The sequence below is a fragment of the Vombatus ursinus genome, unplaced genomic scaffold, assembly GCF_900497805.2.
Source record: "Vombatus ursinus unplaced genomic scaffold, bare-nosed wombat genome assembly UNPS02015066.1, whole genome shotgun sequence".
Taxonomy (NCBI): domain Eukaryota; kingdom Metazoa; phylum Chordata; class Mammalia; order Diprotodontia; family Vombatidae; genus Vombatus; species Vombatus ursinus.
Window position 1 is genome coordinate 5,910,540 of NW_020954844.1, and position 21,337 is coordinate 5,931,876.

The 21,337-nt window shown below is 44.7% G+C and overlaps 2 protein-coding genes across 2 annotated transcripts in view; one reads left to right on the forward strand and one right to left on the reverse strand.

Annotated features, from left to right (window-relative positions):
• The window catches only part of CTNNA2 (catenin alpha 2), a 1,364,056-nt gene that overhangs the window by 481,300 nt on the left and 861,419 nt on the right, over positions 1–21,337 (reverse strand). The gene's annotated exons all lie outside the window — the stretch shown is intronic.
• Positions 2,520–4,539, forward strand: LRRTM1 (leucine rich repeat transmembrane neuronal 1). The gene has a single exon (XM_027846143.1). It carries the CDS (start codon positions 2,560–2,562, stop codon positions 4,135–4,137), a length of 1,578 nt encoding a protein of 525 aa, XP_027701944.1. The 5' UTR covers positions 2,520–2,559; the 3' UTR covers positions 4,138–4,539.

The window sequence follows — 21,337 nt, forward strand, 5'->3', positions numbered from 1 at the left end:
TGACAGCAGGAGAAGAATTATCACAGTCTGTTCTGAAGATTTGTATTCTTCCATGAGACTTCCCTCTGTGATAGGAATCCCTGGTGCCTGTGCTAACCTTGGGGTGGGATTCCAGGAGTGTCCCAGAGCCATCATTGAGAAAGGATATTCCCAGAAGACAGTAAACACAACCCCTTCTAGATTCATCTGTACCTTTTATTCTCAACTGAGAGGGGAGAGAATCCAGTGTTAGGACCCTCTCACATCAGTTGTGATGACTGGAGACCAGCAGGGAAAGCTTCCAAAAACCAGATAGACACACAATTCCGTATTCATAGAATACTGAAAAAAAAAAAAAATCAACTGGGGCCAAATTCACCCTCCTCTTTCCCTCCCATCCCATGTACCTACCCACACTTTTGGGTTCTGCTGCGTCCATCCTATTCACCATGAGCAATGCCCTCTACAAACCCACAGATCATGGGGTCTAGCTTTTCTCATTCTATGCAGCAGAGTCTGATCTGCCACTGAACACAGGGATGCACCCTGTGTTTGTCCTCACCAGCACGGATGCCTACATGTATGTGTGTAGGCTGGCCGAGCCCAGCATTTAATGATAGTGCCTTGCACACAGACATTCAATCTCTGCAAGACGGAGTGTCTCTCTCTCTCTCTCTCTCTCTCTCTCTCTGTCTCTGGCAAGACAAGGAATGGCTTTGCCAAACCTGCCTGGATTGGAAAATAAAGCAAACCCAGCCACCAAGGAGGGCTAGCTGTGTGCAGTGCTCCAGTCTGCATTAGAAGGACTGGGAGGAGGGGAGGTGGCGGGTGGGGTGGGGAAAGAAGCAACACCCCAGGAGCCTTCTTCTCTCCCATCTCTTCTTCACTTTCTCAAGTTGCTCCTCCAAGTGAGGGGACCCAACGTCTCTTTCCACAGAGATTCATATGTGTCTTCTCCATCTAGGAAGCTTAAAGGGGTGGGGGAGGTGTAGGAATGAAGGGGAGGGAATGAATAATGCAGTTTCCCACTTAAAAATACTCTGCCCTTGATTATTCTTTCCCTGCCCACCCACCCACCCCCATCTCTCTCTCTCTCTCTCTCTCTCTCTCTGTCTCTCTCTCTCTCTCCTTCTCTCTCTCTTTCTCAAAAATGGACCAAGAGGATTAAAGTATTTTCCATTTCATCAAAGAACATATATTACTTTACTGGTTCACTCCAGTGTTGGTTTTATGCCCACCCCTTTTCAATCTGCCCATGTCTGAGGTGCACAGGCAAGACGTACAATCGTGAGCAGCTTACGACACTCACTGAACAGAAGGTGCCTCTGCAAGACCCAGCAGCCGCGGCATCGTGGGCAGCGGCAGCAGCAGCGGCGGCAGCAGCAGCATCGTCGGCGGCAGCGGCAGCAGCGGCGGCGGCAGCGGCGGCAGCAGCACTACCCAGCCAGAGGGGAGCATCCTCTTGCCACCACCGCCGCCGCCCCTGCCCCTGCTCCTGCCCCTGCCCCCGCCGCCCGCCTTCTCTCTGCTCCCCTCCACCGTCTCTCCCTCCTCGCGCCTCTGCCACCCGCCCCAGCCAAGCGCCAGCACCCCTGAGCCGAGCGGGCGCCCCGAAGGATGGGCAGCCAAGCTCTCCGGAGCCGCTCCGGGAACGGATGGCCAACTGTCTCGGCGGAGTGAAGAAGGTGGCGCCGCCGGGTAGTGCTCGTTTCCAATGACGGACATTAACCGGATCGTCAGCTCCCGCGGAGTCGTTGGGAAAGAGTTTGGAGTTTTTTTCCCCACCACGTCACCGGATTAACTGCAGAGAAGAAGGAGCCGGGGGAGGTGGTGGTGGTGGAGGAGGAGGAGGTGGTGGTGGTGGTGGTGGTGGTGAAGGAGGAGGAGGAGGAGGAGGAAGAAGAGGAGGAGGAAGAAGAGGAGGAGGAGGAGGAGGAGGAGGAGGAGGAGGAGAAGCAGGAGGAGGAGGGGGAGACGAAGCTCTCGCACGTAGTTCGGCAAACTTGCAGGTCCTAGAAGTCAGCGAGCCAGAGAGCCGGCCATCCCTTCCAGCCCTCCGAGCCCAAGCAAAGTGAGACATTGTGAGCCCGCCAGCTTTGCTCCGAATTGAAAGGGACGGAATTTGTAGCACAGAGGGGTCTTTTCTAGCCCTGCATATAATTAGCCCAAACACAAAGGAAGCATCTGAATGGAGGTTGTCACTCTCTGGAAAAGGGTGGGTAAGACACTTTTTAATTAAATTCTTTCACGAAGAAAGATTTTTTTTTTTCCTCCTTTTTTTTTTTCTTTGCTGCAGTCTCTAACATGGACAAAATCATGATCTTTTTTACCGTTGCGTTTCCGTGAACTTTAAATGACGCCCAGCTTTCTGCATGTTTAAAGGTGAACCGTGTGCCTGGAGGTTTTATTTATTTATTTTTGGTCTGGGGCCCCCCCCTCCCTTTTTTTTTTTTCTTCTTAATACTCTTCTCATTTATTTGACACCCCACCCCACCCCCTCCCCGAAATAAAATATGATGTAGACTCCTGACCCAGCGGTTCAATGGACATTGTCGAACCTCTCCGGAAAGATTCTTGCTAATGGATTTCCTGCTTCTCGGGCTCTGTCTAAACTGGCTGCTGAGGAAACCCCCGGGGTGGATCGTGTGTGTGCTGGGTGTCGGCTTTCAGATGCTCCCGGCGGCGCAGAGCGGGTGCCCGCAGCTGTGTCGGTGCGAGGGGCGGCTGTTGTACTGTGAGTCACTGAACCTCACGGAGGCGCCTCACAACCTGTCTGGCATGATGGGCTTGTCTCTGCGGTACAACAGCCTCTCGGAGCTGCGCGATGGCCAGTTCACGGGGTTAATGCAGCTCACGTGGCTCTATCTGGATCACAATCACATTTGCTCGGTGGAGGGGGACGCCTTCCAGAAGCTGCGGCGGGTGAAGGAGCTCACCCTGAGCTCCAACCAGATCAGCCAGCTGGCCAACACCACGTTCCGGCCCATGCCCAACCTGCGCAGCGTGGACCTGTCCTACAACAACCTGCAGGCGCTGGCCCCCGACCTTTTCCACGGCCTGCGGAAGCTCACCACGCTGCACATGCGGGCCAACGCCATCAAGTTCGTGCCCGTGCGCATCTTCCAGGACTGCCGCAGCCTCAAGTTCCTCGACATCGGCTACAACCAACTCAAGAGCCTGGCGCGCAACTCCTTCGCCGGCCTCTTCAAGCTCACCGAGCTCCACCTGGAGCACAACGACCTGGTGAAGGTGAACCTGGCGCACTTCCCGCGCCTCGTCTCCCTGCACTCGCTGTGCCTGCGCCGCAACAAGGTGGCCATCGTCGTCAACTCCCTGGACTGGGTGTGGAGGCTGGAGAAGCTGGACCTGTCGGGCAATGAGATCGAGTACATGGAGCCGCACGCCTTCGAGGCCGTGCCCCACCTCGACTCGCTGCAGCTCGACTCCAACCGGCTCACCTACGTAGACCCGCGGATCCTCAGGTCCTGGCAATCCCTGTCCAGCATCACGCTGTCGGGCAACGTGTGGGACTGCGGGCGCAACGTGTGCGCCCTGGCCTCGTGGCTCAGTAACTTCAAGGGCCGCTACGACGGCAACTTGCTGTGCGCCAGCCCGGAGTACGCCCAGGGGGAGGACGTCCTGGACGCCGTGTACGCCTTCCACCTCTGCGAAGACGCCGCCGCGGAGCCCACCGGCGGCCACCTGCTCTCGGCCGTGACCAACCACAGCGACGGGGCCGCCAGCGTCGGCCCCGCCACCACGGCCTCGGCCGGCGGGGCGCAGGATGCGGAGGGAGCCCGGACGACGGACGCCGTCGAGGGGGTCACCGTCCCCGGCGAGCACGCCGAGAACGCCGTGCAGATCCACAAGGTGGTCACGGGGACCATGGCCCTCATCTTCTCCTTCCTCATCGTCGTACTGGTTTTGTATGTGTCCTGGAAGTGTTTCCCCGCCAGCCTCAGGCAGCTGCGACAGTGTTTTGTGACACAGCGCAGAAAGCAGAAGCAGAAACAGACTATGCATCAGATGGCTGCCATGTCAGCCCAGGAGTACTATGTGGATTACAAGCCCAACCACATTGAGGGCGCGCTGGTGATCATTAACGAGTACGGGTCCTGTTCCTGTCACCAGCAGCCAGCCAGGGAATGTGAGGTGTGATGGGGGCCGAGGGGCTTTCAGACCCGTGAGCAACCAAATAACCATGGGGAGAGAGGAGACGGGAGGGTTGGCGGTTCCCTGCTTTCTCATGCACTTCTGGACTGAATTGGTCAGAGACTCTTGTCTCCAGACTTGAGATTTTAGCTTTATCCCTGTCTTAAAAACAAACAAGAACACAAACCGGAAACCAGAACCCCCACCCCTCACGCTCACCTACCCACATACTCTGCCTCGAACACACACACACACACACACACACACACACACACACATCCGTATACACATACACTCAAACTCACATACATACACACCACACAACCTTCAGGACAGTTTATCTGAAATTTCATATGAGAACTCCTCTCTTTGAAGATTTGTCAATATTCAGGAATCTGAGAGTGTAAAAAAAAAAGGTACCAATCATTGATTTTTTTTTTTGTAAACTAAAAAATGTTTAAAATAAAATAGCATTTACAGTTTTCACAGACTGGTGTACCCTAAATGCATTGTTCCCCATGGTCAGAGACAGCTAGACCACTTTTTTTCCTTGGGATTCTGTGCTGACGTGGAAATCAAACAGCAGAGAAGCCATACCAAATTGAAAGAAATTAAGAGAAGGAATAGCATTCTAGTCTAATGATTGATGCCTACGGATAGCACATTATTTGGGGGAGGGAGGGAGGGAGGGAGAGGAGAGAGAAAAGCAGGGAACTTGAAATATATAAATATACGTCTTCCCTGAAAATGCCCTGAACTCTATATCTTTAAAGAAGGTAATGGAAACTCTTATAAATGTTTAAGTCCTGAGCAAGTTCCTGGCAATTTTTTTTTTAAAAGAATCTTAAAGTAGTATACCTACATAAGTCACTTATAAGGGCCATGGAAAGTAACCTTTTTTTTTTTAATCTGTGTCACTGACATTTTTAATCCGTGGGAAAGGGGGATCTCCTTCTCACCTCCACCCCACTCCACTTGTTTCTAACACTCTGCTCCCTGATTCAGGAGGGAGAGAAGGAGAGAGATAGGGGGAGGAGTAGAGAGAGGGAGATGGTGTGTGTGTGTGTGTGTGTGAGAGAGAGAGAGAGAGAGAGAGAGAGAGAGAGAGAGAGAGCGAGAGCACCCTCACAGTTCTCTCTGCACTAGCAGCGGGATGCTGAGAAGAGGAAGACCAGATCCAAATTTATTTTCAGTGGTAAAAGCTCTGTGTTTCCGGGAGTGAACTGTTAAGGCTGCAAGTAAGCTTAGGGGATGCTAGAGAATAGCGCACTTCTAGTTACCGTAGGGAACCCCTCTCAAATCATACCTCAGGATGAATGCCTCCAGCAAATTAATGTCTAGCAGAAGAGATTAGACAACACCCCCAAAGCCAACAGCTGGGGGTGAGGGAGATCTTCATTTCATCTTGTGTTTGGACATGATTGAGAGGATGACGGACAGAAACACGGGTGTTTATTAATCCAAGACAAAAGACCTATTGCCTTTCTGGCTTTCTTTTTAGAAGCTTATGATTTCACCAAATATTTTGGAATGTTTGTCCTTGGTGGTAAAACTGGCCAATTGCTTTCTTCGCTACCACTTCAGTTCTGCTACTGAGACCTTAGGCAGTTGTGTTGGGGGAAACATCAGGTTATAAAGATGAAGGGGGTTGTGTATATGGGGGGTGGGGTTGGGTTTGGAGTGTGGAGTTACTGGGGGTGGGAAGGGGCTCTTTGAATAGCTAAGCAAATGGATGGTGTGAATAAAAATTTCCTGGTGGCAAATTTTCAAACCTGATCCCCCATTATCCATGTCCAGACCTCTCTTTCAAAGCCAGAGGCTCACCAGTGCAGAGGATGCATCTTTTATGGAGGAATTTCAAATTGCAGGATGGGAAAAAAAGGGAATGTTACCAGATGTAAAAAACCAAGATCAATTTTATCAGATGCAGGGTGGCATCACCAGGAGGTTTGTGGGAACTAAGGGTGTGAGTTCCCTATCCCATCTCTCTTTTCTTAAGGATAAATGAATATGCTAATGTTTTAAACTCATTTCTGAAGAGAATCTTTAAAGAGAAGAACCAAAAATTCTTTTCTAATGTGAAACCAAGGGAGGCTGGCTTGGATGCACACACAGATATATATGCATACATGCATGCATAAAAAAATCCACTCTTCCTTACTTGGGAAAGTTCATCCTGCTTTGTTTTAATTAAAACATGACATAATGACATACAGGATGCAAATGAAACCCATTCAGACATTTAGTAGTCTGGGAAGGACAGTGATCTGATTTGAGAGCTTAGAAGGGGAGGGGATTTGGAAAACACTTTTAACTCCAGACGTTATGTTTTGGATTAGTTGCTCTACACTAATTATGCTTTCCTGCATTTCTTTTTGCAATGACTGGGACTTTTATAACAAGTATAGCCCTTCGTGTGTGTGTGTGTGTGTGTGTGTGTGTGTGTGTGTGTGTGTGTGTGTGTATGGGAAATGACTCAAAGCGGGGAGTAAAGCTCCCTGTTCTGTGCCTTACATCTGTAATTGAGCAGTGCTAGGATGCTACCCTCTGGAAAACAGTCCTCTTGTTTTCCAGTGAATGCCCTGTAACTCTGAGGACTAAGGGCGGTGCTTCTAAAGCCCATGAATATAAGCCTGACCTATGAACACCACATGAGTTCAGATTGAGATGCTGGTTCCTGACATGGTGTATTAAGGTAAGGTCTGTGTGGGTTGCGTCTGTAGACTTAGAGGCAAAGCTTTTAGAAGCAAAAGCTGTCTCCAGATCAGAGGCCCTTCAGTCCTTTGGGAATATAGGGAGACTGAGAAAAAATAAAAAGAACAACCTCACTTTGCCTTTATCTCCCACTACCTCCACTCCCAAACTCCCAGACTTTTATAGTTGCTGTGAGAGGCAAGAGGGTGTTTTTTTTTCCTTCTCTTAGATAACATCACATATATAGAAGATGTTTTAGCACATGGAAATCTGATGAAAGAACATGATACAGAGAGATGTCAATTTTGGAGACCTGAGAGACAAGAGATAACAACATAAAGCTTTAGTGGTGCTTAGCATGGCTATGTCCATGTGTGAGGGTGATGACTGTATACATACAGTATATGTATACATGTTTTTACATATATAGTATACAGCACATACACTGTATGTAATTCATAATTATCTATGCCATTTTAGTGGGGAAGGTGGGGGTGGGGGATGCTGTGGGTGCTTCCTGATAGGAGAGGTGGCAATCTGAGTCAGGACCTAGGGAGGCTTGAAAAATGTTTTTTTCTCAAATTAATATATCTCCATGGAACTTGTTTTGATTCTTTTAGTAAATGACTTAAGCAGTTCACAGAGAATTTTTCAAGACATAATATCATTCCAGATTGGGTGCTTCTCCCCCCTTCAAAGAAGGTGTTAATCTCATTATCTTGTGTTCTTTCCTGAAGATGACTTATGACCACGGCACACCAAGCAGTGTGATGGATTAACTCTCCAACACACAGTCCGCTTCCCAATTGATTAATATCCAGAGACAGTGGTGATGTTTTTCAAATGTTTACAGAGAAAACCCTTTCTGATGACAAATGCCAGTCTTACCACTCTGCCAGCTATTGTGACTCGTGAAGATGTCACAATGTGAAGCAAAGGTGACTTGCTCACATCCTGGCTTTTGAGAATTTCCCACCAATGGCCACAAGCACGGGAAGGGACCACAAAGCTGTGCTGTAAGTGATCATGCATGAGAGAGAAAGGAATACTCCAGGAAAAGGCCATCATTGATTTGTTCAAGTTTGTTTTCATTTCTTCTCTCCCGGGCCCCTCACCAGGATGAGAGGAAAGTGTCTTCTCTTGATTCCCAGGCGGGAAGACATGTGGTGTGACTTCACATCAACAACACATTCATGGAGATGTGTAAGTAATTAGAAGGAAAGAAGTTGCTTGTTACGCCTCCCAGGTTTCATAACTTGCTGGAAGCCTTTGCAAGGCTGTCCGTAGGACTGCTACAGGCTCCTCCCCAGCAATGGATATGATATAGACTGTTCCCTGGCCTGTTTAAGGAATGGGGCAATTCTGGTCAACCATATTTTCTGTTAAACCTAGTTTTACTGCACACTACATCATATCAACAGTTGCTTGAAGAATCTGGACACTGCAATATTCTGCAACATCAAGATTTTGCTTAATGGATTTTTTCCCCCTTCTTTGAAGATACAGAATGAACTTCAGGGTCTCAGAGTTCATCAAGTTATGCTACGAAACATTACTTATCTCTGTAAAAATATGGGAGAGTTCTAGTCATTTTGGAATTCTGGGTAATAGAACAAACTCCAGCTAACATAGAAGTCACTGTAGCCTGGGCTGAAATGGGTATTGTTGAGCCTTTTCTGGAGAGCAAACCTGTGTAACGTAGAGTGTGGTGACCTCTAAGACTGGGGTTAGATGGTTAGATGGATTCAGAGATATTGGCCGGCTCTAGAATGATGGAAACAAACCTTTGGAAGAAGTTACAGCGAGGGAAATAGCATAGTAGAACAGGCTTACTACTTGTTAAAGTTTTTGTTTCTTTGTTTCTTTTTTGAGAGTCAGTGTGGCACAATGCAAAGAGGGCTAGGTTTGGGATTCAAATCCTGCTTCAGCTAAGGAATAGTTTGGTGACCTTGGCTAAATCATTTAATTTCTAAAGGCCAAGTTTTCTCATGAGGGTTTGTCTGGATGATCAGATGATCCCAAGGTCCCTTCCAATCTAAATTTATGATCATATGATATTAACTTATGGATTTGACTTCATTCTTTCTAAAGATGAGTGGGGCTGGCCTGGGTCAAGGCTCTGAAGGTCACAGGTTTACCTTCAGCTGGAATTATCCTTTGATCATACTTTTCTGCTCTCAGTGTCCTTTAGTCTCTCATCACTTAGGGAACCAGTATTTTCAATCAGTCAGCAAACATCTATTAAATACCTACCATGCACCAGGTATGGTGCTGAAGCGCATGGGGATATAAATGCAAAATACAACACAGTCCCTACTCTCAAAGAGCTTCTAATCCATCTCTCTCCCCTATTATTATTTCCTTTCTATTAAAACCTGATTCTACAGTAAAGACTCTGAGAAATTCATTTACATTCAGGTAACTGACCAAGTGACTACTTATTTTTAATGTGTTCATAAGACCGTCTTAGTAAGCTCCTTGATTACAAGTATCCTTGGAAAAGGTAAAAGGGGACATTAGCTTCCTTCAGACAATAGTATGCTTCATTAATGTTGGAATTTCCAGCAACGGTGAGCCCGAATGAAGAAGCATTGTATGGACCAGTGGATACTTTCATAGCATCCCTGAAATCACGTCACATAGGCAAGGGTGCCTACTCTTAAAGTCTAATGGGGCAATGAGTTCTATGTTAAGAACGTTCTTCTGCCAGGGAAAAGGCATACCTAGCTGTGAGTTTTCCATAGAGAATATTTGACTGTAATCTATAGGGATCTCTGCCAGAGAGCCAGAAATCAACATCCTTACTCATGACAATGCCCACTCACTTGGTAGCAAGATCCAGAAGGCTTCCTCTGGACAGATAGTATTGATGAGGTCCTTTGATGGTCAGTCCAAAAGAAAGGGCTGACCAATGTATCTGCCAAAGTCCTTTAGGCTGGAACAACAGAACTTCTCTGGGATTGGGTTTGCCCAAATAAACTCTTCATCATACTCTTCCAGGGAGACTAGCATAGGACTACACGCACTGAGTAAATCAAGGGAGACAGTTAATGAAATTAAGGGAATTCCAAAGCTTCATTCTCTCCTTCTCTCCCCTTTCCTTCTCTTTCTAGAGACAATTAGGTGGTGCAGTGAATAAAACACCAGGTCTGGAGTCAGGAATACCTGAGTTCAAAGTCAGCCTCAGATACTTACTAGCTGTGTTACCCTGGGCAAGTCACCAAAATTCTATCACTCTCATTTCCTCAACAGTAAAATGATGATAATAATAACCTCTACCTCCCAGGATTGTTGTAAGGATTGAATGAGATAGTATCTGTAAAGTGCTTGGCATATAGTAGGTACTTAACAAATAATTTTTCACTTTTATCCTTTCCCCAATGGGGGAAAATAGTATCAGCTGTTTTACAACGTCGGTGGGGTTAAGTTAGATTAATTAAACATTTTAAAGGTCAGCCAGTCCAAAAATCTGAAGTTTGGGATCTCTGTGTCTTTGCTTTCCAGAAGAGTCCATCAATGCCATGTTATTGGTGCTGTTTTTGTTGTTGATGATTGGATTCCTCTATTTTGCAACAAAGGGGAGACTGTACAACTGAACACGTTATGCTCCAGCTCTATCATTAATGCTGACAATATGTTGTTGATGGGTGCTTTCTAAATGTTTATATTATTAAAAAGAGAAGGGTAGTACAAGACAGGAAGTATATGTACTATGTATGTCTCCATCCCATCTACCATCCACTAAGTGTATGACCTTATGCTTAATAATTGTGAAGCTCAGTTGCACTCCTAGTCAACAATAAAACAATTAATCAACAAACACACATTCAGTGCCTAGAAAGTACCAGGCACTGGGTATACAAAGAAAAAGTGTAACAGTCCCCATCCTCAAGATGCTTAATAAAATGGGCATAAAAGCTGATAAAACCTACCTAAGGTCAGGGGGCTGGACTGGATGGTCTCTTACATTCCACTTGAGCTGTAAGAACTATGATTGTATCCATCTACCTCCCTAGTACTAGGAAAGGGGGAGTCCAATGTGAAAGTTCTCCAGTTGGGAAACACAACATATAAGCAGCAAAAGGTTCTCAGAAACATATGGCAAAACCTCAGTGAACTGGAAGCCAACTAGCAAGATCAGTTAACTGATTCCATGTCATTTTTTTTTCTTCTTCAGCCATTCTGCTGTTAGGAGAAAGTGGAAAAGAATAAGAAAATAACTCCATGGAAAAGCCAAACTTGCCCGTTGCATTCCTTAAAAGGAAAGAAGTACAATTCATGAGTTCAGCATGCCACGTTTCTCCTCTTCTCAAATGACGACTTTAATAAAAAGCTTGCCAAGAGACTTCCTGGAGTCTGTGAAGCTTTGAGCCAATCACCTTCTCCATCTCTATGTCCAGTTCTGGACCAGGAGAAATGATGTTCAGAATGATGATCCCAGGCCCAGCGAGATCTTCAATGACCTCTGGCCCTGCCACCCAATACATCTCTGTTAGTATGGACTGATTACTGCAGAAAGAGTGGCCTTGGGAATTAGTGTAGCAGAGTGGTGGTGGTGAAAGAGTGGATTTGGAATCAGAAGACCTGTTTTTTCCTGATGACTCTTTTGATAACTCATCATATGATTGATTGCACTTGACCTCTTTTGCCTCATCTATAAAATGGGGAAGGGAATGTTGAACTAGGTGATCTATCCCTGATGTCCTTTCATGCTTTGTGATTCATTTTTTAAAATTTTTTTTTCAAATGGGCATTTAAGCTTTCAAATGAATCTAAAAATTAAATTCACTAGAACCTTTTCCTCTAACCCTGCTGTGCCACCCTGAGCATTCTGATTAACCTAGTTTTGGCAAAAAAAGAAAAAAAAAGAATGAGGGGGAAAGTGTATGAAATTCCAAAGGTGTGGGGGCTGTAAAGAGGAATGAGGAGGACCCCAAATGAAAACTGAGTCAATTAGAAGAGCCAGGGACATATGTAATCTGAGGCTTGTGAGGATATGGAAGACTGGTCTCTAAAAATGTGCCAGAGGACATGGAAGGGACAAACGGTTCTCTGAGAGGCCACCGATATATTCACAGTGGAGATGTGAAGATTTCTTTATCAGGAGATACAGAAATGAAAGAATACAGGGAGGAAAATCTCAGAACTAGAAGAAGAGTGCTGCATTGTGGGTAACTCCTCAAGAATATTCAAAATTTTGAGCCCCCCCAGCCCAACACTGCAAGGAAAAGAGTACTTAGAATATCAATTAATTGTGTCTCTTCCCCTTTCCTTTAAATATCTTTGACCTTTCCTGGTGCGCCAGACCCTTAAGTACCCATTCTGTGTATTCCTCTCATAGAACTGTTAAATATGGAACAATACAATTTCTCTCATTCCTTTTTTTTCCCTGATCACCTGTTTCTTGAGTCCAACATAATTAGATGAGATTATTATTCTTTCATATATGGTCAAAGAAAATCATTGTATCGTTTTCCTTGGGAACCAAGGAATCCATTTTCTTACAGCAACCACTTGCTCTCTTCTGGTCAGTTTCGAGGTCTTAAGGATTATAGCATGGCAAACTTGGCTTAGGAATTCATTCAATGCACAAATAAGACCGTGGGTCTTTCAAATTACCCAGTGGATCCAAATGAGGGGGACGGGGAGGTCAGTGTTAAATGAGGAGATCACAACCTGATTGCCCTGGGATGTTAGCAAAACGGTGCAGAGGTGTGAGGCATGGGCAGGTCCTTCACCTTCTTCCCCTCATCCATCTGTCACTAACATACAGGCCTTCCTGGAGACAAAAGATCGAATTCTCCCTTTGCTATATGCTCCTATCTTTTCACTCAGACCAATAGTGCTTCCTGGCTGCCAAGAGTCACCATACCTGACCATGACCTTTCTCAAAGGAATTTCAAGCTGAAAATGATCTTTTATTTTTTTCCCCTACTGTATTTTAATTTGAGGGCCTTGATTACCTGTGACAAAGGAAAGACTTTGTTATGCTAGCACATGAGAATATCATGAATGATGGATGTTCATGGGGCAAAGAGTGTGTCCTGTCTAAAGTCAGCATCTTCCCCTACTGTGCACATAGACACTCAATCATGGAGTCTCAGAGTAGGAAGGGACTTCATAGGTCATGACGTCTGACCCCATTCCTGAATAATAACCCCCTCTACAAAATCCAGTGGGTGTTCATTCCTTTGCATGAAAACCCTGTTCAGACTGGCCATGCTAGGGTTTTGTAAATGAGTTTATATTGCATTGTTTGGTTTTGGGTAAGAGCCACAGTTTCCCTGGTTTAAGGAATTCCTGGTGAGAAAGCTCCCCCTCTCAATACTTCCTCCTACGTTGTTCTCTGCAATTTATGATGTTACAGAGTTGCAGAAATCACTGAAAGATTAATTGACATGCCCAGGGTTAGACAGCCTGTACATATCAGTGCCATGATGTGAACCTAGGTCCTCCTGACTCTGAAACCAGCTCCTCATTCACTGTCTCATTGTGCCTTAGGTTGTACCCTTCAACACTGGGAATTTCAGCGAATATTAAAGTGTGTAGGTGATACAGCCCAACCTGGGTCCAGTCTGCCAGGCATGGACCCCCCTCCCACTTCACATCCCTTTACACTTGCCAGTCAGATACAGGACCATAGGCTCAAGAGCTGCAAGGGATCTTGAGGTTATTTAGTTCAGCTTCTTTATCATAGATGAAGCTAGGGAAAATGAAGTAACTTGCTCAAGGTCACACAGCTAGGAAGTATGAGAGGGAGGATTTGAACTCAGATCTTCTGTCTCCAAAACTAGTTGCCTTTCTACTTCTCCCATGATTACCACCTTCCAAGTCTGAGTACTGCTAACTCAGAACCATTCCCAGAAGGTATTTGCATCTGTTGAGGCTCTTAATCAGGCAGCTAGGTGGTATACTCTTGGCCCTAGAGTCAGGAGTATTTGAATTCAAATCTGGCTCCAGATATTTGCTAGCTGTATGACCTTGGGCAAGTCACTTAACTGTTCAATTCAGTTTCCTCATTTGCAAAATGAGCTGGAGAAGGAAATAGCAAACCACTCCAGTATCTTTGCCAAGAAAACCCCAAATGGGGTCACAAAGAATAGGACGTGACTGAAACAACTGAACAATAAAAGTCTAATAATCACAGCCCTTTAAAAATAAAATGGCCTCATGGGACTTGTCTCAGGCCTCTCATCTCACTATAACTCTGGGTAGCTCCACACACAGGAAATGCCAGACACCTGAGCTGCCTTCATCTGCAGTCACCCCAAACTCCTGAAGAACCAGGCTCAAATGGTCAACTCTGGGAGTTTCCTACCCAGTATGACCCACGCTGCCTACCTACCAACCCTGCCCTACCAATCTGTACCCAGAGGTTATCTCCGTCTCGTCTTCGGTGGATACACCCAGCACATTGTCCAATTCAGCAACTACTGCTCCTGCTTCTACCACCACCAGCCAGCATTTATATAGTGCTTTAACTTTTGTAGAACACTCTACAAATATTATCTAATTTTTTCTTCTCGACAACCCTGGGAATTAGTTGCCAATTATTATTATGCACATTTTACAGATGAGAAAACTGATGTTTAGAGAGGCTAAGTGAATTGCCCAGGACCACATACCTCATTATCTGAGTCTGAACTTAAGTCAGGTCTTCCTGACTCCAATCCACCACTCTGTCCTCTGTATGACCTAGTTGCCAATCTAGTGGTACCCTGCTGCTATCACCAACTCAGGCTCTTCAAGCCTTTTTTGCTCCTAGTCACTCACATGTGTCTTTAATCCCTCACCGTAACATCCTGGGTTGGTATCCAGACCATTGGTGCTGTAAGGCTTATCACTCATCATGATAGGCTGCAGGCAAGAGAGAGAGGAATAGAGAAATCTTGAAGAGTGGGCACAGTGAAGCCTTTTCGGCTCTGCCAGTCCCTCAGTTTTCATGCTTTTCTGTTGAAATTTTATGCACTGCACTATGCATCACTGGGGAAGTGATCAAGATATTCGTGGGCAGAATTTCTGGGTTCTAGCCTCACCTCTGCTATGAAACTCCATGTGTGATAAGAGTCAAGTCACTTCCTTTGCCTGGGCCTCTGTTGCCTTACTCATTAAAAATGAAGATTGATCTAGATGGTCTCTAAGTTCCTCCCAGTTCCAAGAATTTCTGACTCTATGGGCCCCTCAAATCATATCACGTAGGAGACAGTCTAATTTACCTATGTTGTAAGGCCAGCCCTTCTAAAAGGTCAGTGCGCTCAGGGTAAAACCAAGGTGAAGACTGATTCTTTAAGCTGACACAGACACCAGGAGTGCTGAAATGAATGTGCATTTCTAAACTAACTCCCCTGACACCCATCTCTGGCATACTGATTTGGTAAAGGATTTGCCACTCACAACCAATCCTGCCTCATCCATGAATCACCCGGTGGACAGCATCAGTTAAGTACAAGAATACAAGGGAAGGAAAGGAATGAATTAGAATCTGTCTATGAGTGGAGCTAGAAAAGCCAAGATACAAGCTGCTAATGAATCAGTGCAGCAGCCAGCTGACCATTAGCTAGACAGACCCACTGCAGGATACTGACACAGAGAGTACCTTCCTTGCCTCCCTATGGCTTACCAAGATTGTCTTTGTGACCAAATCTATGACTCCCTTGAAACATCAGTTATTTTTGTTAGCTTCCTAAAATAATGCTCCTTTTTTGGGGGGGGGGAATCAAATTAACTCCTTTCTTTTCTTTGCTGCTTAGACCAATTATTCTGGTTCAGATTCTCTGATATTGATTCTCCCTAAACACAATTTCCAGGACCATGTAAAGAAAAAATAAAAGATGCCAGAGGGAGAAGGGGAGAAACCCTTGTAATTGAAATGCAGCTAAAGGTGACATACAACCATGCCATGGATTTTAATTTCATATAGTCACAGTTTAGGAAGAAGAAAAAAAAGTCAAGAAGTAATTGTAATAGATTTATTCTGGAATGCCTCTGACCAAAATGGCCAACTTCCAGTCAATAATTAGATCTCGAGGTCTTCAAAAGATGGGTGGAATGACTACTTGTCAGGTGTGATATAGATGGGGTTTTCACTTAGCTATAATTTGCATGAGATATTATTTTAGGTCTTTTAAACCCCAAGGATCACCCTTTTAAAAACCAGAAATGGATGAGACCTGTCCAAGGACTTCAAAATGGGCTGAGAAGCTGGTGTCAGCTAATCCCAGACATCTCCCTTGTCAACACCCAGAAGATATATGCAAGCACCTTGAGTGCAGAGACTGTTTCATTAGTACACAGCATGTACAAAACAGGCATATTCTGGCACATAGTAGGCCCTTCTTAAGTGTTAGCTGAGTTTTTTTTTTTTGTTTGTTTGTTTCCCCTTCACTTGCACTGAGCTTGTTTCTTATCTGCTGATCTGCTCCTTGGATTTTGTCTCTAAGGTTTGGTGACTTCATCCTCCTCCTTCCTTATGATGGTCTGACTGGACAGTTCATAAAAGGACAGCCTGATTCATAGACACCCTCTTCTCGACCTTGCCGGTCTACGACTGTCTCACTAGTGACCTGGTCTCCCTTTTGCCTTGGATCACCGGCTCAGCTAAAAGGGCTTGACTCTTCATTAAGAGATGTTGCTGTCCCTTAGAACAAGGTACCTACCACCTTCTTCTATTATCCCAGTTAACTCCTTGAATCCTGGGCTTATTCAGGATTGAATCAGGATCAGTAATAGACATAGGCAGGGGTAAAGCAGCCACTTACATGGTATGATATTATGGGTACAAATGAAGTCTCCCTCAATCTAATTGTGAGACCTTTAAGATTCCTTCCAACTAAAACCCATGGTCCTGTGAAGTTGCATTAAATTTAACTAAATTCTGCAAATATTAAGCATTTGTATGGTACTGGAGATACGAAAATGAAAAGAAGTGCCTCAAAGGATGTATAGTCTACTGTAGGAAGTGTGTGGGGAGGGGTGGGGGGGTTAAGATAAATACATAAATAAACAAGATACTAGGTAGACTGCTGTAAAATCAGGGAAGAAGGAGTAGAAAAGAGCTATGAGAAAATTTTGGGGGGGTCAGGAAGAAAGAGAGAAGGCTTAATGAAGGAAAGGGACCCCTCTCGGACCTTAAAGAAGAAAGAAATTCAATAACTGGAGATCAGAGGAGAAAGTGTGCTCTTTAGGTGAGACAAAGTTACAGGATTACAAGAAGCAAGAGGGTAAGGCAGAAACCAGGAAACTTCCTGTTTAGTGACTATGAAATATACGGTGTTGGAAGGGGAGTGCCTGTGAGATGTAGCTGGAAATATAGGTTGCAAACGGATTGTGGAAGACACTAAGTGCCAGTTTAAGGAGTTTTCATTTTTTCCTATAGGTAATAGGGAGCTAATGAAGGTTTCTGAGCACTGGAATGTTGTCCTCAGACTTATACATGAATTCCAGTGTGAAAGAGTTTATTGGATCTCTTCCTTCTGATTAAATTCAGTTTAATTTTATAAGCCCCCTAAGTGAATTTAGTTTAAGGGATATGAAGCTGTAAGGGGAGAATAAAATTCTTGGCTCTTAAAGAAATAGACCAGGAGCAGCTTAAGGGCACTGGATGTCCATGAGAAATGGATGCTGGTAGAAGTTAGGAGGCTTTGTTGTGGAGGATGAGAAGGAGGAGGAGGAAGACCATTGAACTGGGTATAATGGATGATTAAGACACACTGTCCTTCTTTCAGGCTAGGGTACTGTTGCCTGTGATGCCAAGTACTCTGTCCCTACTTTATCTGCTTTCTGCCACGCTTCAAACTGCTGTGGCCCAGAAGCCTGGATGAGCACTGATTCTCCTGAAACACAAATCCACCAGCACTAGGCCATTATCATCAGCGTTCAAGGTTGACTGACAGCTGGAGGCAAGCAGTGGGGAAGAAATGCCCGAGTGGGGTGCTGATGACATGGTAAAAATCACTTCCACTAGTGAGCTCTTGGGGATCTGAACCTAATTCCTAAACGGGAACGTCTGTATATGCCTTACTATTGTCATCCAGCTGCCATGCGCCTTTAATATTTTGGATATTAAATCATACTGGCCCCTGAGACACTCAGCATCTATCTTCAGTGCTAGGCTTTTGCTCTGTATTTATTTAAAGATATTCTGTCTGTTGCCTGCTAACAAAGAGCCTTGGGTGGATGCAGCAATGAAGGAAATAAGAAAAAAAGTTTCAGTCCTTCCATTCTCCCCTCCGGCCAAAAATCCACGTGGTAAGTAGTTGCGCCAAGTAGTTGGGGCCAGGGACATATTCTTCCCTCCTCCCTCTTAGCTCCTCTCCTTTACTGATACTCAAGCAAAGAGATGAATCAGTCTTCTTTCCTCCCCCTATGCCTCGACATTCCAGATAAATGCTCATCAAAACCTATATACTCCACAAATATACTATGTGTCTTCAACTTTGACTCTGACTCTGACCCTGACTGACTAGTGTCATAGGATTTAAAATTGGAAGGAACGTAGAAGTCACCAATCTAACCCTGGCATTTTGCACTGTGGGAGAAATGAGGCCAAAAGAGGAAAAGTGATTTCTGCCAAGGTCACACAGATAGTCTGAGAGACAGGATTCGAACCCAAGTGCTCCGGTTCCAAATGTAGGGCTCTTTCTACTATGATGGACTACCATCTACTGGGGCAAGGTCCACATGAACAGAGAGAGATAGAAAGTCACCTGTCACGACATTCCCTGCTTGCCTCACCTTTGGGTTTAGTGTCTGGGATGATGAACACTGCCTTAATAGCACCATGCCACATTCTCCCCACCATGTGATCAGATCTCAATACTCCAGTGGATGTGTGGTCTCATTAATGTAAGTATTCTCTTCAATGAAGCAGCTTACAAGCCATTCATGACTGCTCATCCTGGCAACCCCTCCATGTTGGCCCATGCATCCTGACCACATCTTTCTGAACAAGTTAGACATGAGGTTTCCTCCAAAGTGCCACCCACCTTACTACATATATGTAAATATTTTTGCATGACTATAAACTACTGTTGAGGAAAAGGGACCAAATTATTGAGAAACTGTTGGAGATTTCTGATTCCCATTACAATTGAGCATTTCTATCATTGATACGAATAAATCCAAGGTGGAGTTTGGACAACTAAAAGACATGTGGGGGTCAAAGGGTCCCCATAATATGAGAAGTGGAAAAATTAAGAAGATACTAGAATGTGTCAATCTTTCGGCATTTCAACTTTCTATTCATTAGTTGTGTTCCCTTCTCCATCCTTTTCTTCAACTTCCCTTGAAAGCATGGAAGAAAAGAAAGGGAAGGGGAACATTCAAGGTGAGGTGATTTTGTCAGTATCAAGGATACAGTCCACATCTGATTGAGGGCCAGTGGATTACAAAGGGAAGGAGGCCAAAGGCAGAGAAATAGATTCATGTTTGACTTGAATTCTTCCCTTCACCTTAGGTCCTTTGTACAGGGAGAAGTATAATGTTGTGATACTGTATTCATTTCCTTTGCACTTCTCCACCCTGCTCCAAGTGTGGCAGATATAAAATTCATTACAGGGTATAATTATCCAGTAAGGTGACTGGTTTTTTGTTATGTTTTGTTTTGTTTTTTTATTTGTTTTTTATTTGTTTTGTTTTTATTTATTTATTTTTAGAAGCAAACAGAATTTAATTCCATTCAGAAAAGTGGCATCCCCTTCTAAGGAGTCACTTTTATTTCCACATTGGCCTTGTTTAAAGTATTTTGAGAAATCATCTCTCAGAATTGCTGGTAGGGGCAGCTAGGTGGCGCAGTGGATAGAGAACCGGCCCTGGAGTCAGGAGGACCTGAGTTCAAATCCGACCTCAGACACTCAACACTTACTAGCTGTGTGACCCTGGGCAAGTCACTTAACCCCCATTGCCTAGCCAAAAAAAGAAAAAAAAAGGAATTGCTTGTAGAGCCTATGTCTCATCTCTCTCATCATCAATGGTAACAAATCTTTATCCTTGGAAGGCAGATCTGATTTTTGAAAACCGCCCAAAGTAATCTGGAGTCCAGGCTCATTAAGAAGCAGATGACAAGCTGAGTAGTTACAGCTTGGGACAAAAAAAAAAAATGAGGTAAGATTGTCCTGAGGCAGTATAATAAAATAACATAAAGTAATAAATTTAAAATTAGTGATGACCTTGGATAAATCACTTTTCCTCTCTGAGTCTCAGTTTCCTGATCTGCAAAATAAGGGGATGGAAGTACACAAATTCTAAGGTTTCTTCATGCTAGAAACCTGTGATCTTTACTTCTTTTAGGTCAGACCTATGGTTTCGTTATTGTAGGAAAGTCCCAAGGAGGAGTCTTCTTCATCAAAGTATTTCAGCAACTGCTTTCCAATTTATAGTCTTAGAGAGTTCTAATGTTAAACCCCTTATTCAATACTCCCTGAAAGGTTAGTAAAGCCTATCTTTCTAGGTTCATTACAAATGACTTCCACCCCGTGCTCCAGACAATCTGACATACTCTCTATTTCCAGAACGTGACATGCCATCTTCAGACGCCATGAAGAGATTGCTTCCTACACCCAGAAACTCCCTGGACTCACCTTAAACTCAAAGAGTAGTGGGAGCCCGCCAAGGCTCAGCTCAAGAATCATTTCCTTTAGTGAATCTTTTTTGGTCCCCTCTCCCCCGCCCCAAATTAAATTCTCCCTCCAACATCACTGTTGATTATATGTATGTATGTATGTATATACATATATGCATTTAAATATTTATATGTACACATACATACACATATATCTACACACATATATACATACATACATATATCTTACATTTATTTATCAGTGAACATGCTGTATCTTCCAAGTAGGACAGAAGCTTCTAGAGGGCAGCGACTACCTCATTTTTGTGTTTGTATTCCCAACACCCAGCACAGTGCCTGGCACACGGTTGATTGGCTACAGAACAGAACACCTGGCTGTCTACTGTGTGTTCAGGAAGACTTAGAAGGCATAACCATACAGTCGTCTTGTCCATTTTTTGTCAGCAGTAGGTATTCCCAGCTCCATCTTTTCCCCCTTAAGGTGTCCTTATTGACTTCAGTTCCTACCAGACCTCTTTATAGTTTAAAAACTCAATGGGGTTACACTTGTAAGAGGCCTTTAAGCTCACTTCTAATTCTAATTGCTGGCATCTCTTATGATTCCAGAAACTGATTTGTCCTCATTGTCACCGCTATTAAGAGTATAAAGTTCCCTTCCTGGGAATGGCATGATGCACGGATAGCTAGTGCCAGGGACACAGTCATGGTCCTTGTTCTTTCAGCGTCAGACAAAGCTGCACAAGGGATGAGACAGGCATGCAGCATTCAGTCACATCATAGTGGGTCCTAATAGCTTGCCCAGAGCTGCTGAGAGCCAAAAAGACTGTGGTTAATGTGGTCATGAAACAGGGAGAGGTTTCTGGTTTTATTTTTAACATAGCTTAGCTTGTTGAAACAAGCAAACAAAAAAGCCCCCCCCCCCCCCCTCCCCCC